Source organism: Bactrocera neohumeralis, chromosome 5 (genome assembly GCF_024586455.1).
Source record: "Bactrocera neohumeralis isolate Rockhampton chromosome 5, APGP_CSIRO_Bneo_wtdbg2-racon-allhic-juicebox.fasta_v2, whole genome shotgun sequence".
Lineage (NCBI taxonomy): Eukaryota > Metazoa > Arthropoda > Insecta > Diptera > Tephritidae > Bactrocera > Bactrocera neohumeralis.
The window spans coordinates 43,522,734-43,539,237 of record NC_065922.1 but is presented as its reverse complement, the minus strand read 5'-3'; the positions used below and the strand labels follow the sequence as shown (position 1 = coordinate 43,539,237).

The 16,504-nt window shown below is 36.1% G+C and overlaps 1 protein-coding gene across 18 annotated transcripts in view; it reads left to right on the top strand.

The window, feature by feature from the left end:
• The window catches only part of LOC126760566 (disintegrin and metalloproteinase domain-containing protein 9), a 578,909-nt gene that overhangs the window by 394,668 nt on the left and 167,737 nt on the right, over nt 1-16,504 (top strand). For all 18 annotated transcript variants that reach the window (XR_007667220.1, XM_050476295.1, XM_050476293.1 and 15 more), the window contains exon 6: nt 732-805. Coding sequence is in view for 17 of the 18 variants with exons in the window: in XM_050476295.1 (XP_050332252.1) it covers nt 732-805 (74 nt within the window). In the remaining variant the exon portion in view is untranslated. The remainder of the gene's footprint in view (nt 1-731; nt 806-16,504) is intronic.

Here is a 16,504-nt window from a genome sequence, read left to right as displayed (position 1 = left end):
CTGACTTTGGGCCATATTGAACTGAAAATTCTAGCACATGGTTTCTGTCCACTTTCTGACACATACTTCGCAGACTTCTTTTCAAGTCCTGCCCTGTAAATTTTAAAATTTTAAAATCTTCTAACGATTTTACGTTTGAAATCTTGACAATCTCTTGTCATGTACTATGAGGCTTTAATCCGATTATTTCTCATCCTACTTACCATATACAACATTTGAAAGCCACTTTTTCAAGTATTTCTCTAATAATGACTTAATTTTTCATAGAAATTCTGTTTATCGAATAAGTGTATCGGTAGTGTTAAAAATAATCTGTATGGGAGCTCTACATGGTTTAACGTTCTTCGCAGAATACTTTTGGATCTCACATCTAAGTCGAACAGTGTCATTTTGTTCTGATTGCTTTATTCAGAATATACTCTGCCGAATTTAATCTGAAGTCATCAAGGTTTTTGTGAGTACAAGTATTTTCAGGAAGAACACCTATGGCTAGAAGAGCACGAAATTCCAGTAGCCATTCCATTGGTTTATTTTTCTTAAGCTGACATTTGTCTTTCGTCTTGCTTCATGCTTAATTCGCTCCATAAAAATGCTAGTTTATTGGTTTCACTTCTATTTTTGTTTAATTTTTGAACAGTATCTCATATATATTTAGAGTTTTGACTTTTTCGTACTAATTTAACATTAATTATGTTTCGTAAATTAATTTAAATCTCTTGCTCTCTTTACAGAAACACTTTCATCGCACCTCACTCTTAATTAAGGCCTTTAATCATAAGTTTCGCTTAGACTTGGAATTAAATTCGTAAGTACTCATCCGTAAATTACTTAATTAATTACAAAATGTTATTATTATAAATTTTAATTGAATATTCTCTTGTAATAAAATTTTTCTATTCAAATCACATGTATGTATGTATGTAGGTACAATTACTGCAAACCACTAATTCCCAAATTTCAATTAAATGTCTTTAATAGAACCCGAGCAACCGTAAATTCTAATTTAAATTATATTTTTTAATGCATTTCAAATCTTTTCCACATCTCTTATCAACCATTTTAAATCTTTTAAAGAGAATTTCCTACAAACACAACCACATGTCTGTATGTACAAACGTTTTCATTAGCCTTTCATGGTCGTCTTTTTAAGCGGATTATCGATAAAGTGAATTTTAGTCATGATGCCATCGATTCGCAATCGTTCGTGAAAGATTGGCGCTGACGTTTTCAATTTGTCGCTGTCATGTTCAACATTAAGCGACAGTCAACATTAGCGTCGCTGAAATGAAAGCTAGAAGAGAGAGGCGAAAATGTTGAACTAATAGAGAAGAATCGATATTGACACTAAATTTTTGACAATCACTTAATTTTGAATATAAGTATACCTCATTTACGGGTTCAAACTTTTCTTCTCACTTGCAATTCGTGAGAGATATGGCAGTTTCTAGTTATTAAGAGAATTCAAAGAGTGTTTTATAATTGAGTAAAACAACCAGCGTGTCAGCTGTCACGCTAACAAATATAATATTTATCGAGAAAGTAAATTTTCCTTCAAAAAAGAATGTTTAAGTCAAAAATTACACTTCGCCAGAATAATAGTTTATTTTTAGTCTTAAAACGCACGCTTACAAAAAATTTAAGCAAAATCTTCAACATTTTATAAAGTAATAAGTAGAAAGTAATTGAGTGTTGTTGTTGAAGACTTTTTCATTAAGTCGTATATCCAATCCTTAGTAATTTAGCAAGTGCTCTAATCAGTAAAAAACGTTAACTTCGATTGAACCCTTAATAATAATGTTCAGTTTGTGTGGCAGCAGTTATCTATTCCCCGTTAGGATGGTAAGGTTCAGATAAGTTGTCATCGAGGTCATCCAACGGTAGGTCCAGGAAATGTGCTGTTTCGACAGGCTCGAACCATAGAGAGATAATGTCAAATGTGCAGGGTTAGCTGGGCATACAAGGAGGTGATTCGTATCATGCGAGGACTCGTTGCAAGCTGGAAATATATTTGATATGCCAGGGTCGATTCTGGATAAGTAGGAGTTCAATCTCTCGAGGTATCCAGAAGGATTTTACATTCTCACAGGAACTTCAGATCGTCGTCTGCAAGACAGACAACAGCCGGTTCTACGTTAACGGAATTGAGCCGGGTTTTTATCGGCCAAGGCACTTTCGGAGATCTAACCTCGTTTGGCTCGGTAAGTTTTTCTGCAGCCATATGCTATATATAGTGGTCCAATATATGCGTTTCCTACAAATGAGCAGTTTCTTTGGGAGAAGAGGGAAAATATCGATCTCTCAAAAGCAGAAAGACTAGTTCGTAAATGTACAGACAGATAGTCGTACGATTTTGTGAATTAATAATATTTATAGGTTTCAGTTTTATATGGTATGTTTCTAGATAGGTTAATTTGGCCACACATAGACTCCAATGTACAAGAGATGCTCCATTGTTTCCCTGGTGCCCTGCTCTAGACATTTCCTACAGTCTTCTCTATCTGTCAGCCCCAATATTTCTAGTTATATATATATATAATATTTATATATATAAAGGACTGTTTCAAATGGCGAAGGCTATACATCTCCTGGAATGGAATGGAAATGGAAATTAATTAGGTACTACCACCGACCAGCAGCCAATGTAAAATACTGCATTTATTTGAAGAATAATGAAAATATGTCGAATTTCTGTATAATGAATTCAGACATTAATTCAGAACTTTCAATATGGATCATAAATATCTCACGAAACTAGATAAACTGTCTCTGGATATGCATTTCTTATATAGCTATCTAATCGTATATAACAAGTGCTAAAAGTAATAACTACCTTCAATGAATGGAGAAGTGATTAGTTTAAAAAATGAGCTGAAAAGATCACAAGCAGCTAATCGACACGAGTTTTACGAGGGTGTACGTAACGGCGACCTACAATATAAAATATCTTCGAACAAATCTACAGTCTCGCACAAATATCATTCCTCACCCATACATAGCTATAAGCTTAAGTGTAGTGTTGTTGATTACTGACATTTATTGTTGTTGCAATTGCTTGTAGCCGTTTAAGGACATGCTACAGTTACAGTTTGCAGCACATAAATTCTCACGCGAAGGGTAAAAACTACTAAATTTTTATTAAGTGATAACCACAAAGTGGATCCGCCTGCTGCGAGTGCCGGCTGATGGTCAGCTGATTGGCTGAATTTGTGAGGTGGCTAAGCGAAAGGGTCACTTTTTATTATAATTTCGGATCCTTATTTTTTCGCACTTTTATACGCGTGTAAGAAACGAGTTTATTTTTATTGCGTTTTATTACAATTTCGCAACTATCTAAGAATATACATACATATGTACTTATGTATTAATATATATGTATGTGTGAATGTAAACGTCGAACTGACCGTATTTTTGCTCAAGTTGTTAAAGTGTGATTTTTCTTTTAGCAAGTAATAAGCATAAACAAACAACTCTAATCGAATAAAAAAGAATTAAGGTGTGGGCGGGTGGACCGAACACATGGATAAGCCGAATTGGCAAAAAGATTAGAATGGCTATTGTGTACACAGCAATATAAATATGTATAAGGGCAAAAATATTTGTTTATCCCACTCCTCGCATTGTTTATTATCCTTTTTGCGCATTTGTTATTGTAAGGCAAATTCAAGCTTTCTATAGGCAATGGCTGATGACGGTCAGCTGGTAGGTTTCCGCACGCAAATGATGGCAGGTGGTTTGCTGTTGCGATATATCGACAATAGAAAAAGTGGAGCCCAGCATGAAACCGGTTTATTTGAAGATATAAAATTGCCTTTTTTTCAATGGCTTCTGGGTTTTTTGTTTGTGTTCTCTTAAATTGTTTGCTTCTTAAATGTATGCCACTCGGAAAGTACTGAAAAATCCCAATTTAGAGCTATTCGGGTTCTGCTGTGGAATTAAAGAATACGCAAATAATCTTTAGGTCGCGAAATTTATTCAAACTGTCTTTACATTTCAATTTTTGATGTCAAAAAATATTTAGTTAGACCGGGCCATCACGCTTGCTCGCTGATTATAGTACTTGTAAGTACTTATACCATTCTGCAAAGGTAAAGCTTTCCGAATATACCATACAGAAGTGTTGGGCCTTAGTAATGAATGATTATTTAAAAAGTACTGATGTTTTGAATCAGTAAAAGTGTTTTTAGCCGTACGTAAGGAGCCTCGAGTGACATTCTGTCCAAAATTTATGAACCAAAAACATTTACAGGCGATGTTTACTCATTTACTTCGAAGTGAATTTTTTAATTGTCTCGGACTTTTTTTGTATTACTTTACTGTACCGAAAACGTTGTTGCCGAGAGATTGTTGAACACTTGATTGATATACATAAAATATGGATTCGCTATGCTTAAGGTTTTGAAAATCTTCCCAGTTTTAGTTTTAGTTTTTTTCGACAAAACCACTCACCAAATAATTTAGAGCAATGTTATCGACTTTAGGTTCTTGCCTGGATACAAATCTGAGACCGTTTCGTTTATGAATACGCGGCCATGATGGGTATAAAATCACCATACTGTGGTTCAAATGATTTGTATACCCTTAGGGTATTTCAAGTTTGCTAGTTTGTTCAGAAGAAAACATCTGATCCTAATTATATTTATGGTATAAGCATAGCTCAGTCAATTTAGCCATGTCCTTCTGTCTTTATATACATGAACTCAGTTTTTGAAATATCAATCTGAAATTTTACCCACGTCCCTTCCTCGTCAAGTAGCTGTCCATTTGTTGGAACAGCCGATATCAGATCACTATACCATATAGCTGCTATACAAACTGACTGATGAAAATCAAGTACTTGTTTTATATTTGTGAAAGATATTAAAGCTTCCGTGCAACCGAAGTTATTTTTGAAACTCTTATCGTACACTTTACATAACCTCAAAATCATGACAAAATTATATGAAAGTTACGGAGATAGAACAAGATTTCTTTAGTATAATTAACGCCTCTTTGTCTCTTCACCATGGAGATATAATAGCTTTTCGAAACACATCCTTATTTCCAATGTACTCGTTCAGCTAAACTATCCCCCTTGTCGAAAAGGTCACTTCCATTTGTTTGATTTTTTATTAACAATGGGTTCTTAACGCCGTGAATATTCATAATTCCTAGTTTTAAACGCATTAGTTTAATGTTTCGTGAAAATTATGTGCGAAACCAAAAAATGTTGTTTAATCAAAAGTTTGCGTATTAAAGTATTTCGAAGGTATTTGCCACGCACAACTTACCCATCATGCTTTTAATCTTCCTAATCACTGCATCCGTCCGAGGCAAGTGTACAATGAGCAGCAGGGATTACAAACGAAACGCGCTACGCACCCACGCTGCTCCCGGGCGCATAGCTGCGCATCGGCTAGCAAAATAAAAGATAAACATTTGCCGGGATTAAAGTGTGAAAATACAATATCTCGACGCCAAAGGCTTTCTTTCGTGCAGGTTAAGCACCTGAAATTATTGCCGAACGCATTGGACACAGCCAAAGAAGCCGAGTTTTTGCCTTCAACTCAGTTTTGGTTTCGTTTTTACATAGATTTCGATGGTGATGTTTTGGTTTATACGCCATGGTGGCTTAGCGCAGCTGGCGGTCTTTTAGAGAACTGAGTGAAGAGGAGCTGAAGAAAATTCGGAGAAAAAAATAACCGAAAATAGATTAAGAAAACAGTTCGTATACATTTGCGCCGACCTAGGCATAAGCACCTCAGTGTTAATAGCAGCTGCGGAGTAGAGAGAAAAGCACAGGGCAAAAAATAGCCGCAATAGCTGACTGTCTGATGGCAATGGCATGTGACCTGGAAGGCAGCTGTCTATTGGTCCGTTTGTCTGCCTTGCTAACTGCACAGCCGAATGCTAGTGGCTATGAGCTGAAACCACGTCCGAACGCTGCAAAAAGATAAGAATAGCACAGCGTCGAGTGGAGTAGACAATTATTCGATTCTGCCGACTGAGAGTTGAGTGCAGCAATGTAGGTCCTGCTGCAGACCACAAAACCAGAGTGTCGAAAGTGGCACTTAGTTTTTATTGTTTTCCTTCAATTTTTTTCGCCTTTACTTGACTATACCTTTACCTTGCCAGACTGGAACTTAGTTCCTGTGGTATTGTTGTGTAGTTGTTTGTGTATTTCTTGTTGTTTTTTGCTTTTTGGCTAACTTATTACTTTTATTGCCAACACTTTTGCAAAAACGTTATTAAAAAAAGGTTGGTTTGTTTGCAGAAGCGTGGCTGGCAGCTCGAGTTGTTGCTGGCAGTTTCTGTTTTTTTCTCGAGCATTAAGAAACCAAATAAACGGCGAAATAAATGAAAAATAACAGTAAACAATAACAATAGCTTGCCGAATAAATTGGCGTAAACTTAATTGAAATAACTGCGAATTGCTAAAATAAATAGCAAACAAAATAATATATACATACATATGTTAAACAGAAATAAGTAGAGAAAGGGAAAGCACGTAAAAGAGACTAAAAGAGTAGAGCACAGTTACGCTAAGGACTCCCAGTAGTTTATGTACATAGTAAAGAAGAAGTCTTATAGTTTTGCATAGAGATTCTGAAAGGATGAGTGAGGAACGGTGTTTCATGCTAGAAAACGTGAGGAACAAATTGTTGCTGGATATCGGTACAAGTTCTTTCGCAACAAATTTTTTCATACACATACCATATATGTATATTATGTATGAAAATATATATTGTACATGTACTTGTATCAATTTTTTTTTTAATTTCACTTACTAATTTTGTTGTTGTTATATATAAATCTGTATTTAAATTATAATAAAAACTTTAAAGGAAATTTTTTGCGCATACATAGAATTATAGTAATAAACCGACCCACTACACCATTATTTAGGTTTTTTTTTAATATTGTTATTTTTTGTAATAGGCCATAGATATATACAGTTTTGGTCCTTTTCGACACCAGATGAAGTTCGGTTGCTAGGTCCGTGAGGAGCAGATGCCTGCGCTTAACGCGAATTTCAACAGAATCTGTGGCTTCACTTTCGATACCTCTTCCAGTGTATCATACCATAGAGACCCCAGATGCTTACAGCGTAGTCTTGCCAATGCGGGACAAGTGCACAAGAGACGCCCCATTGTTTCCCTAATTTTGACATTTCCTGCAGTCTTCTCGATCTGTCAGCCCTATCCTACGGGCGTGGGTCGCCACCATACTGTGACCATGTTAGTATTCCCATCATATTCCTACAGTCTCTTCTATCGAGTGTCAATAGGAATTTTATGTACTTCCGATCTACCGTTTTGCACGTGACTTTTGCAATAGCTCGTTCCATCGTGTTTTGACTTTCTTTACCATGCTTCTGTCGAGATCGTCGTATAGACAATGCATGGGTTTCCCAATGTTGAACACGTTTTCGGATGTTAGCCGTACACCATTCTTGGCAATCTCGTCCACTATTTCATTGTTCTCAATGCCGTTTTGGCCTGGCACCCAGTAGAAGTGAAGTCGCTTGCTTCTGGCAACACTTTCTAGTGCTGCCCTACTTTTCAATACCCTTCTGGCCTATATGAATTACGAGTTTACTGCATTGATTGCTGCTTGGCTGTCTACGTAGATATTGACGCTGGAATTGCTTGCAAATGCGTTAGAGTCCAGCTTTGCGGCTTTCGCAATATCAAAGACCTCAGCTTGAAATATACTTTAGTGGTCCGGCAACTTAAAAGATTGCCTTATGCCTAACACTGGACAGTATATTCCTGCACCAACTCCATCGTCCATTTTCGAGCCATCCGCATAGATGTTTAGAATGTTGCGCTTAGCTAACATTCCTTTACGTCAGCCATATTTTCGTATGTTTATTTTGAACCTTCTTTCCCTGTTGAAAAGTGGGATCATATAGGCGGGGGTAGCCCAACCGCCATTACCCATCGAGCAATGCCCGAAGTTTCTATATGTAAATTCTCCTGCAGCCAATAGTCATCCCAGCGATTTTGCTGCGCAGTTTTCAGCGTAGTGGTGTATAGGTGGTAGGTTTAGTAACAGTTCAAGAGTCGCCGTTGGAGTTGTTCTAAAATCTCTCGTTATGCACAGCCCTGCGAGCTGTTTATTCACCACTAATGTTTTTAGAAGCGGATATAGCACTCCACCTTGCGGAATACTTTTACAGACTTCCTTGATCATTTTAGCGTCGTTCAATTCTGCACCTATCCGTCTAGAGGTCTAAAGGCTTCTAATTCAGCGTTGTATAGCGGGATCAATAACTTTTGAAAGGACACTATTCGGAATAGATTCCGTAGAGACGTTGTTGAATACTCCAGAAATGTCCAGGAATGCTCCAAGAGCGTATTCCTTATATTCAAGAGCCCTTTCGATATTAAATACCAATGTAAGGAGTGCAATCACTACTGATGTGCTCTTCGTATATGCGTGCTGCGCCTTAGACAAGCTTCTAGGAGGCCCTGCGGTTCTAATATGCGCGTCCCGGATCTTCTCTAGCGTTTTCAGCAGGAAAGAAGTTAAGCTTAAACTCTTTTGAGTAGGTTAGATTGATTCTACCTCCCTTCGGTATGAAAACTACCATGAGTGTGACTGAACTGAGCGAAACTGAGCTGAACTTCATCCATCCCCTAAAAAACGCCTTTAGCCATGGCACGGATAGCAGAGCGCATTCTGTAGTTTTTTTAATACAACTATTTTTTCAATTCAAATTTTTTTTAATAATTAAAATTTTTTTTGCAATTAAACTATTTTTTCTTAATTAGACTCTTTCAATCAGTTGCTACAGAGTATTATAGTTTTGCTTCCGTCCATGCAAGCTGTAACTTGAGTAAGAATTGAGATATCTTGATGAAACTTGGTATGCCGGTTCCTTAGTACAAAAAAAGTTCAAGCTCGTAGATGAGCGTAAGCGGACCACTGCCATGCCCAAAGGTCGCCAATAACCGAAAACATATAAATTTCCATAACTAAGCACTAAATTAAGATATAAAACTGTAATTTAGCACAGGAAATACAAATTTTTTAAAAGTGGGCGTAACCCTGCCCCCTAATATATTTAATTTGCTTAGGAGATAGCCACTAAAGCTACAACAACCAATCTCGCAAAGCACAAATATTACAAGAACTTCTACCGACAGTATGAAAATGGATGAAAACCCCGCTCACTCTCCATAAAACGGTACTGTTCAAAACTACTAAAATCGCGATAAATCAATAACTATGATAAATGCGGCAGAAACATAAAAACTTGGCACCGGGGTGGTATAGCAAGGCCTTATAGGGGCCGGGGTAAAAGTTGGACGATGGGCGTGGTACCGCCCACTTTTTGGTGAAATCCCATATCTCGAAACTCGACCAACCGATTTCGACAAAATTTGAAATGTGGTATTTTTTTCATACTCCTATATTACTCTGTGCAAATTAATGAAATCGGACAATAACCACGCCTACTTTCCATATAGAGCAATTTTATATTCCACTTGATTGTTTTACTTTCCAGTACACAAATCAAGAAACAATTAATATAACGGAATAGAATTTAGCACGAATATTGACTTTAGTGTGTGCCACCTTATGACCAAAAACTGTTTAAATCCAACAAAAAATGGTCAAACCCCTATGTACCGAATATCTGGACCCCGGTACCTATAATTGACTTTTGATCGAAAACGTCGGTCAATGTGTGTGATATACATACGACTGAAATTAAGGAATAATCCTTCTCTTATAATGGTATGTCTTTATGTCAAAAATTAAATTAATCGCACCAATACCCTTAGTCCCCATATACTTATTTAGCATAAAGAATTTCGAACTTCCGATGACTTTGTAACGCATTTATCGGCCAATATGTGAGTTATCCCAATGAAAATAAGAAGGTGTGTTTCATTCATAAGAGTTAGATACTTGTAAAATAGATGAATTTAAGCGAAAACTTGACCTAGCTTCTATATAACTAACATCAGGAGTTTTGAGCTTCCAGCAGCCTTTACTCTATATGATTGGTTTTGCACCTTAAAGTGTTTTCCTGGCTTCTATTCTTGCAAGTTTCAAGAGTATAAAATGTTCGGTTGCACGCGAACTTAACCCTTCTTTACTTATTTTTAAATAAACTAATTTCTTTTAAAAATTTTGTTTGAATCAGAATAAAATTTTTTTAAATACATTTTTTAACAATTATGTTATTTAAATAATATTTTTTTATTAAAAAATCTTAATTAAAGTTTGTTATTACTTCTATTTTGTTCAATTTTTTTAATTTAATTAATTATATTCCGTTTAATTTATAATTTTTTAATTAGCAGTTATTTTAAAATCGTTGTGAAGTAAAAAATTTCTTTAAATAAATCAAAGTATTAAATTAATTTTTTGTTTTGTGCTGGATTTAAGATAGTTTAAATAATTAAATATTAACTTTTTTATGAAACTCTCTTAAAAAGAAATTGTCTCTTACATAAATGGAAGCAAAAAGTAACAAACTGTCTAATTTAGTTACAAAATCTAAAAAGTAAAGACTCAAGAATTGTAGAATTAATATATAACATATTGAAATTTAATCGAAAATTTAAAAAAAATTTCAACTGTTTTGGATTTATAACGTTAAAAAGTTCATTAAATAAATTTTTTTGTTTTTTCAAAAAAAAAAAAATAAAATAAAATAAAATCGTTGAAATTTTATATTCGATTAATATTTCAAACTACACAGTGAATACACCAAACTGCTATGTTATTTTGCCCCAATTACATTAAAAAAAATTAAAAAAAAACTCCAAAATCTCTAAGTATGTACGCAGGCTCTAGCCATTATGTATTATGTTTGTATTTTTATTGTTATTTTAAGCAAATTGTGTATTTTGCCGTTATTTGTTCTACACTTAGCGGCAAAGTACGTGCATATATATGTATATGTAAGTATGTATGTATGGTTGTGTTGTTAACAGCATTGGTCAAACTTTGTTTGCTGTTTGCGCTGTTATTGTTATTTTAATTTGGTAACGTTGCCTAGAATACACAAAAGTCCGCACACAGATTCACACAGCAATGAAATACTTGCCCGCATTTGCCACATTACCATTTGATTTGGTTTAGTGTTGTTACTGCTTTTTTTCCTACTTTCCTCCTTTTTTTGTACACTTCCATTTATTCTGCCTATTTATTTTTCGTGGTTATTGCCGCTTTTATTGTCCATTCTATTTGCAACAACCAGCAGTCGTGGCCGCCCTGCACCCGCACCGCCCACTGCGCCTTACGCGCACTCCCACTCATTTCAGCAGCTTTAGCAGCTAACCTCAAAATTGTTTTAGCCTCACCGTTTCGCATAAATGCTTATCAAAATATTTTCATTGCTTTTATGTATATGTATGCGTGTATATGTGTGTGGTTGTATGTGTATTCGAAAAGCATTGGTTAATTCGACACACACATACAATAACAACAATTTCGCTTGCAATACATACAACATAATTTGGTTCGTATGCTTTTTTCCTCGCTTTGGAAATTAAAATATCATTTAAACAATAAATTAATTTATTTAGGCAGCCGAGCGTTATGTGCAGTCTATTTGCTTTGAACAATAAAAAAGCGAAATTACTTAGAGTTAAGTGCAATAATGGCAATTAAAGTGGTTTTAAGTAGTTTGGCTGCAACAAAAACCAAAAAAAAAATCCGTAAATTAAAAATAAAACTTAAAAAAGTAAACAAAATAATATTTACTCAACTTGAGTAAAGTGAATACAATTATGCTTTATTGTTTGTTGAGCTTTATTTATTTTTGTCGCATTTTCATTTAATATATATATTTTGTTTTTAATTTCTTTTTACCTGTTTGATTCTTTTGTTTATTATTATTTTAATTAATTGTCGTTGAAAACTTGCCAGGCCACGAACTGATTTATCTTTTGGTTGCCGGCTTTAAGCTCACGGTATACACGGACAGTAATTTATTAACATTAAGAGCTTTTTTGCTGACTCTCATTTAACATTCGGCACTTAATTGCGTAGCAATTAGTCAAGTAAATAAATTGGGGTTGTAGATCACAATTCAGAGCAGGCTTGATAGCTTTGAGCATTGAAATATGCAAGAAACTAACATAAGTTCTAGTAAACGATAGCAAATAGGCTCTAACAAACCTGACGCAGCCTGAAAGTAATGCCAGGAAACTCTAAATTTAGTTACTGACAACTTTGTATCAATCAAAAACTCATATTTTTTTACAAAAAAGGTTTAAACATCTGCCACTTCAGGTTTCGTTACCATTTTTTTAATACGAACAATTTTTTGCTTTAAGATAGGCCTCTACTTGAGCAATATCCAGTCCCAATTTCTGGAAGTAAGCAGAGAAAAGCCGCTGTGGTATAAGTAATTTGAGGAGCAATTCAGTCAGTTTAATTTATATCTTATGTATTGATTTGTGACACAATTAATCGTTCGCATACTCAAATATATGTGAGGTATAAGTCCAAGTTGTTCCTTTAATATTTTTAGATTATTTACTATACTCATGACCCATATCTCACAGATTTTCGAAAATATCTTGTAAATGTTTTGAATTTCCGTCCGACCGTAAATGTCTCTTCCATCGTTTTACTGTGTGCTTTGTAAGTTAGATCTTTTCCCTCTAAAGTAGATGAAACAATTTTCTTCAGTATGCATGGTATACAGCGATTTTCATACTGGAAAGTTGTTTAAGATCACATTTACACCTAATCAGATATAAATACAATTTGAGATAAAAAAGTTGTGAAGAAATTGGTGATAAAGGGAAGAAAGACTTGCACGATTATGTTATGGCGTTTAGAAAATTAGTAATGAATTATAATTTTTTATAAGACTTTTCCCTTTTCCTATAAAGTGACCAAAAACGCAATTTAAATATACAAACAATTTTTCAAAAATTATTGTTTTTCTTAAAAATAGCCACTTTTTTGTGTTTCAATTTTAAATCATCGATTTTGACTATCTACTATCTCCTTCTTCTTTATTGGCGTAGACATCGCTAACGCGATTATAGCTGAGTTTACTACAGAACTTAAGTCGTTCTTCCTTTTCGCTGTTGGAAATTCCAAGTGTAGGCTGGCCCTTCTTCTCCTGACGTTTCCAATGGAGTGGAGATTTTCCTCTTCCTCTCTGCTTCCCCAGGCGGGTACTGCGTTGTATATTCTCGGAGTTGGAGTGTTTTCATCTATTCGGACGACATGACCTTGCCAGTATCAATATCATCGGCATACGCCAGATTGTACCTGACCGATTAAGTTCTGCAGCTCGAATTATTTTCTCCAGCAGTATATTGAAGAAGTCGCACGATAGAGAGTCGCCTTGTTGCCTGATACCTCGTTTGGTATCCAACGGCTCGGAGAGGTCCTTCCCGATCCTGACGGGAGAGTGAAATCATTTGTAGAAGTTCACGGAATTGAAGAAAGTTGAAAGCTGAGCGCCATTCACTTGGGAGTGGCTAGTATTCTATGGGTAGACAAAAAAACATCCGTTTTAAGGAAATATAAAGTGAGATAAAGCGAAACATCCCCTCTCCAGGGTTGGCTTTGAGACCCGCCACGTAAATACAGTACCAATCAAAAGAAAAGTTTACTTACTTTTTATCGTTACATATATCGATCTATTTTTATTGTTCGAAAAATCCCCAAAATATTCTCGCTTAGATTTCGAAGCGCTTTCTCCAATCGAACTCAGTGACAATGTTCTTGTATGAGAAGTAGTGGAAGGGGATTCGGTCAATGTTAGAATTTACCCCGATAGTGCAATAAGAACCTGTTTGATGAAGGGACAGAAGGGGAATTAAAGTGGTTGCTAATACTAACAAGAGTAAAACGAAGTATAATGTATAATCTGAAGAATCGTGTTAAAGTGGCGTTAACTACTGTAAATCCTCTCGGTGAAGATGAATATCGTTTAGATTAAACTAAATTAATCTAGAGAGGATATCAAGAAGAAAAAGAACAGATTGTAATAGCGATGACAGAACATTTCATGGGCGTATCATTCGTATTTGACTATTTTATATTGCTTATATACCATACATTTCACATACATAAATAGTCAATATATACTATAATGATATATTTATACCGAAAACAGACAGTCATTTGTTTCAAGAATTTGAAATCTATTCGAAATCTTATATAAATAACGATAGGCTAAGCTTACTGATTGAAGGTTTTACATAGTAAAGCAAGCCATACTTGTGCACCAAAACGTGGATCAAGTTTAAAGAGAAATACTCACGAGTACTTTTCGACTGAACAGCTCCTGTCGGACGTTCGATCAGTATAATTTGAAATTAAATTGCCACTTTTTATGCACGCTTCGAGCAATTCTCCTTAACGAATTAGCCACTTGAAAGTAAAACGAGGAAGAACAATTGCGACTTACTCGAAAGAGCGATAACGGTACACGATTAGTAACCAAGCGACCGGCGATTGAGCGCCAGATTTTAATGCAAGGCAAGTGAACAATTTAACTTGCATTCGGCGGAAAATGGTTAAAGAACATTTGAAAAACCTCTCAGCAATGGATTTACCACTGAAAGCAAACAAACACACGCAGAAGACAAGCCCTTTTGAGAGGGCTCATCAAAATAAATAGGCGAAATAAAAGCACAAATAAACGCATGCGATTTACATATAAAAGTGAAATGAAAAATTTCACGAGTGAAATAATCAAAAAGCGTGAAACTACAAAGACTCAACTTAAACTGGAAGAGAAACAAATGGGTCTTGATCTGTATGTATGTATGTATGTGTATGTGCGTCCAACAGCATTATGTGCGCTGTATAAGCTTTTGGAGTATGTTAAATGAGCAGATAAAGCGAAATTTTTTATTCCATGACTTAATTTCGCTTTAGCGCGAGCGGAGACGGGCAAACGCGAAGGAATGCTGGCAGGATGTCAGTGGAGCGGGATGAGGCCGGTAAGCTTAACAGGAAGTTTCGTTGAGCACGGCTACTTAGGTCAGTCATGAATTCATTACAACCGGTGGGAGTGGTGGTTCGCGGTGGCAAGCAACTCATCGTTTAAGCCCAGTCAAGTAGCAGCTGTTGCCAGCGACTTAAGACGCGTTAAGCGAAATTTAATTGACTACACTGTTGTTGTTGCTGTTGCTACGCAAAAGTCGCATTCATTATACAGTTGTTATGTAGTTGTAGTGGTAATGGCAGTAGTGTGTTGTTACTTGCGGCACTTAAGTTGGCAGCAGTGAAATTGAAAACCAAACGATTAGCCGAAAAAGCATAGTTCACACACTCACACAATGGCAGTTGAGACGGTTACGGTAGCTTTGCGAGTTCATAGTTTAGCGCACATCAAAGTCTTACTTTATTTCGTAATAAAATGGAGATAACTGTAACATGTGTCCAGTTTTGCTAACTGAGACCAGGAGTCAGAAGCATTGCTAAGCATACTTGTAATATTATCTTTAGGCTTAAAAGGTTTCATTAACATGTCAAGGGCTGCACAGCTTCGCAGCGTAGCTACCCTGTTGGAAAAATCTGTATCGGGCACTTGCGTTCTTCTTCTTTTTTATTGGCGTGGACAGCGCCCCAGTCGTTCTTCCATTTCGATGTTTGGAGTTAATTGAAGATTCCAAGTATAGCCAGGTTCTTCTCCACTTGATCTTCCTAACGGTGTACCCCGGCGGGTACTGTGTCGAATACTTTCAGAGCTGGAGTAATTCGCTGAGCTATAATGCCACTGATCCATACAACAGCACGGGAATAATGAGTGACTTGTAGAGTTTGATCTTTGTTCGACGAAAGAGAACTTTCTTTCACAATTGCCAACTCAGTTCAAAGTAGCACCTGTTGGCAAGAGTAATTCTGTGTTGGATTTCCAGGCTGACATTGTTGTTGCTGTTAATGTTGGTCCCAAGATGGACGAAATTAACTACGACTTCGAAGTTATGACTGTCAATAGTGACGCGGGAGCTTAGTCGCAAGTGCGACAACTGTATCGTACAACGGCTCGTACAGGTCCGGTCGTACTTTCCGATCCTGATGGAGCTTTTGGTGTTGCTCAGCCTAAGCTTACACGCCATATTAGTTTTGCGGGATACCAAGTTCAGACATCGCGGAATGAAGGCAGCTCCTTTCGTGCTGTCGAAAGCAGCTTTGAAATCGACGAAGAGGTGGTGTGTGTCGTCCTCTTTTCACAGATTTTTTCCAAGATTTGGCGCTTAGTGAATAACATGTCAGTTACTGAATTTTCAGGCCTAAGTCAACACTTATAAGGTCCAATCAGTTTGTTGACGGGAGGCTTTAATTTTTCACACAATATGCTCGATAGAACCTTATATGCGATGTTGAGGAGGCTTATCCTGTTTTGTTAGTCGCCGCATTTTTCGTAGAATTTTCGAGCACATCACCTGTCGGCCAGCTTGTCAAGCTCTTCGTACACACGCATTTCGGACTTTCTCTTTTTTTAACTGTCCGGACATTCGCGTTTGTAGTTAAAAATAAAGATTATTGTGGAGCCAGAAAAATCGTTCAATTTTTTCATTTATAA